General features: G+C 29.6%; 1 protein-coding gene across 1 annotated transcript; it reads right to left on the reverse strand.

The window, feature by feature from the left end:
- Positions 1 to 254: 254 nt before the first annotated feature.
- LOC124457405 (neuronal pentraxin-2-like) lies at positions 255 to 2,347 on the reverse strand (the record flags this gene model as incomplete). The annotated part of the gene is made up of 3 exons (XM_047007668.1): positions 255 to 819; positions 961 to 1,210; positions 2,248 to 2,347. Coding segments are annotated over 3 exons (732 nt in total), but the record flags the coding sequence as incomplete, so codon positions are not given.
- Positions 2,348 to 4,189: the final 1,842 nt, after the last annotated feature.

Genomic DNA, 4,189 nt, shown 5'->3' on the forward strand with positions numbered 1-4,189 from the left:
GACAACGAATGAAAGGAAATATAGATATTGATTTTGTACATCGCAGCGTCCTGTACAAAAACATTAGCTTGTAAAGAAATGGGAAAATTCACCTAAAAATTATGTGCAGTTCAGAATCACCACCGGGTATTTTTCATACTAAGGTCTATATATCTAACTTGTAATGGAAGTAATATGAAACAATTAATGCTTAATATATGTAAACGACTTTGTAGGAATTTTTTTTCCCCTCTTCACACAGGAAAAAACTCTTATCGGTGCCAAAATTTTATTACTTACATTATAAAGCTAATACAGTAGTGGTCATTGCTTATAACTTAATATATAAATAAATACGTCAACTTAATACAATAATTAAATACACTAAAGTTAAGCGTGATAAATATTCAATAAACGTAATAGTAAATTAGAAAAGAAGTTCAATAAAGCTGTAATGTCTATGTGTAGCAAGTTGGTTCAATAAGATTAGTAGTATTAGTAAATTTAAAGTCATGATAACCAATGATGTATCCACTTAAATATGCATTGCAACTTTTTGCAAGTTGCTTTATATCATCAATTGACAATACTTTGTCCCAAATATATACAGCATCAATTGTTCCTTTAAAAGAGTTACGATTCTGAAATCCTCCATCAAGAGAGTCTTGATCCTGTCCAATCACCCATACTCCTCCTGCTAAAAGTGTTCGGTTTTCTGCAACAATTGTTGAATACTTTTGCTCACCGTCTTTGTAAACTATCATTTGTCCATCAACCTTTTGCCACGTGATCATAATATGATATTGCTTTCCATCAAATATATCACCAATATGACCACTTCTATTGAGTTTTTAAAAGGTTTTAAAAAGAATTAAACGATCGCAAATGACTCATGAAGTATGACAAAGTCTATTTTTGCGTCTTAAAGACTTCGTTTAACATTTCAACTAAGTATAATGGTGAAATGTAACACATATATACCTGAAAGAATCAAAAAAATAAATGGATATATTTTTTTTTATGAATAAAATCACAGGAGCGTTTGCATGGACTTTTTCTTTTCCTTGAAATGCATGAGACACTACAGCTGGATGTCTAGTCTCATAATAAACATCGTCATATATTGTAATCCAGACTGATATTGAAAAAGCATTGAATTGTGTGGAGGAATTAATATATTTTCCATATTGACTTGTATTGTTGCCATTATACTTGCTTGCCCTTCGTGGACCTAAACAAAATAACTCTTAAATCGAAAATGCAACCAAATTTAATAATAAATTCATAAATAAATCACACACTTACGTAGAAAGCATGATTGCAAATGATTATTTATACATATTATATGTTTTCATACTTAACTAGTTCCAAGGTTAAGTTTTCAATAAGGCGTCTGTATTGAAAAATTGATGGAAGAAGAAAGAAAAATCTTGTTCCGTCAATATAAAAAAGTACTTAACTAGGTGAATGAGTACCATTTTAAAGTTCTTCTACATTGATGATTTTTTAAATATAGACAAAAAACAGATGATAGCAGGCTCATGTAAATAGCCGGCTAAAATACGTGAAAATATGTTTTTCGATAAGATAGTTTCATTAAATTAGAATAGTGTTATCGGCAATATCACAAAGAACTAAAATTTTTTTCATTCAAATAAGAAAACCATTTTTATGTTTTTGCAAAATAAATATAATTGATGTTGGTGATTACTCGAAAAATTATCTGCATTTTTAGCTATGTTGTTTATGATACATTAGTTCAAATTCCAGACGTTTAAAATCAGATAGACGTTCCCAAAAGTTCCACTTTAATACAATTATACAGTCCTCTTTGCTCTGTAAAAATCCTGGAGCAATTTTCAAAGACAGACCAGTAAACACTTCACCAGTGTATGCCTAGGTCGCAAAAGGGAATGGTAAAAGCTTGTGAGGAATTAGGAATAGTGACCTGTCATTTTTTGCATGGCAGAAAAACTATTTAAAATGCATAAATTTTAATAAAATTAAAACTACAAACATAGAAATTTTAACACATCATACATTATGATTGTTCGTTTAGTATGTTAATATTATTAAATAACTCATGAACGTTATCTCTGTCATATTTTAACGCGATGGTCATTATGAAGAGCAAGTGTGTATGAAACTGTAAAAATATAAAACCCCGCGACTGTTATTTAATTTGGCTGAGAAAAGGCTCTTGAGCTAAAAGACGTATAGGGCAATATATTGCGTATCATAAACAACAATGAAAACAATTACACTTACCGAATTCACATAAATCTCCTGCATATAGCCATGGACATTGACATTTGTAAGTGTCTGATTTTGGTCCATCTTTTACATCAAGTGTCGTCCAGCCTCCATTTTACATTTTTTGCTTATTACTTGGAACCTAGAAGAATACGTATTTAGCTTCAGCTTGAAAACTTACAGGTAATGTAAAGCCTTAATTATATTTGAAGGCATACGAAACAGTTTAAGACAAGCTGATTATACTGAATTGTTTTAGACGAGTTTACTTCAAGACAGTTTACTTGGATTCATTAACCAAAAATAACTCAACTGATGTAACTACTGAAGGAAGTCAAAATAAAGGTACAACTATTCTCTAAAACATGTACGTACTTTAAGGCATTTAATTCATACAATTTGTATTAGAAAATGACAGTTTTCTCTGATTACAATTGATAAAAATGTAAATATACCAAAAATTATTCGTTACATTTTCTTTTAGAAAAAAAAACGAGCTAAAGATGTGCTTGCCTTTAAACTATCATGAAACTGTAAAAAAACATCGTTCCTTATAACAAAAATAACTAACTCATAAATTATATCAACATTTTTTAAAGTTAATAAAATGACACTATTAAGCCGATTACGACTAAGAGCCAAAAAATTAAAATAAGCCTAGGGTTTGATTCTAAATTACATAGTATATTCATTCATACAAGATACACCATATGTGTAGAAGAATAAACTTTGATATATTTCTCGATTGCGAGTATTTGATTATAATGCGGTCTATCAAAAACTTCACATTAAAAATGATGTAGTTGCACTGTTCAAAAGATGTATTTGCCATGTAAATACTGTAATCTTATTGGCTAAAAAGCACTAACAATTAATTCTTTTGAATTCAAAAAATAATGATGGCAGTTTTATGTAAGCAAAGATATCCAACAATGAAAGCGTTCAAAAGTCATAAATTAGAAAAGAATATTAATGCAGGGATTAGTAACAAAACGGAAATTTCTGTTTTTGAGTGAATGTTTTAACAGTCTGGCCGCACAATGAGTCTTTTTAACAAGACAGAGAGTAACTATGGGAATGGGAGACAGAGCTAGACAGCACAATCAAAAAATTCCTCAAGGGATATTAATATTACGCAATAATATAATTTGGGCAATTACCACTAGATATTAACTCAAGTTTTTTAAAGACTTTAAGTATTGCTCATCCTTTGTACCTGCACTATTCAAAAGTATAATTATACTATATTAAGTATAATTGAAGTCACAACTAACCACACTACTAAAATATTGTTTTTGCAACAGTATACCTTAGGGTCAGTTGTTATTTTCTGATAGAAATTCCATTTTTTCTCGTGACAGTTTTCGTGATCGTGCTGAAGTGATGATGTCAACTGACAGTTTATATTTTGCTTGGTATAATTGTTGAAGTTGAGTCCAATGCAAAATACTTTTTGTAAACATTTAAAAATGCAATCCTCCAATGTCTCAAATCTTTCTTCGTTAAGGATGTGTTTTACCAAAGGACATGTACCTGTTGAAAATTTAGATCCTTTTATTTTAATCCTTTAAATTGAGATCATATTTATTATGTGTTTACAAATTTCACTTATTTAAATATCTAAAAATGATATTTTGCCTATTCAGTGGTGTTTGGGTGAAGTTTGCATATAAGTAATTGTCGGTTTTCTTATTTCTTCACAAGCTAGTAATTTTTGTTTGAGAGGCTTTCATAAATACTTGTTTTGGACGATTTTCACAATTAAATTTTTATATAACAAGTCTTTTTTATAAAGGCAAAGCACTTTAATAAATTAATATAACTTAGGCTGCCTATCAATGATGCTGCGGCAGGATTTTATTTTTGGAAGAGCAAAGCACTCCCAAAATGTTTCTTATAGCTACACATTTTACGCACTGCTTTTTATGACTGACATATACATGTTACAAAACTAAAT

The sequence above is a fragment of the Xenia sp. Carnegie-2017 genome, unplaced genomic scaffold (genome assembly GCF_021976095.1).
Source record: "Xenia sp. Carnegie-2017 unplaced genomic scaffold, XeniaSp_v1 HiC_scaffold_6, whole genome shotgun sequence".
NCBI lineage: Eukaryota > Metazoa > Cnidaria > Anthozoa > Malacalcyonacea > Xeniidae > Xenia > Xenia sp. Carnegie-2017.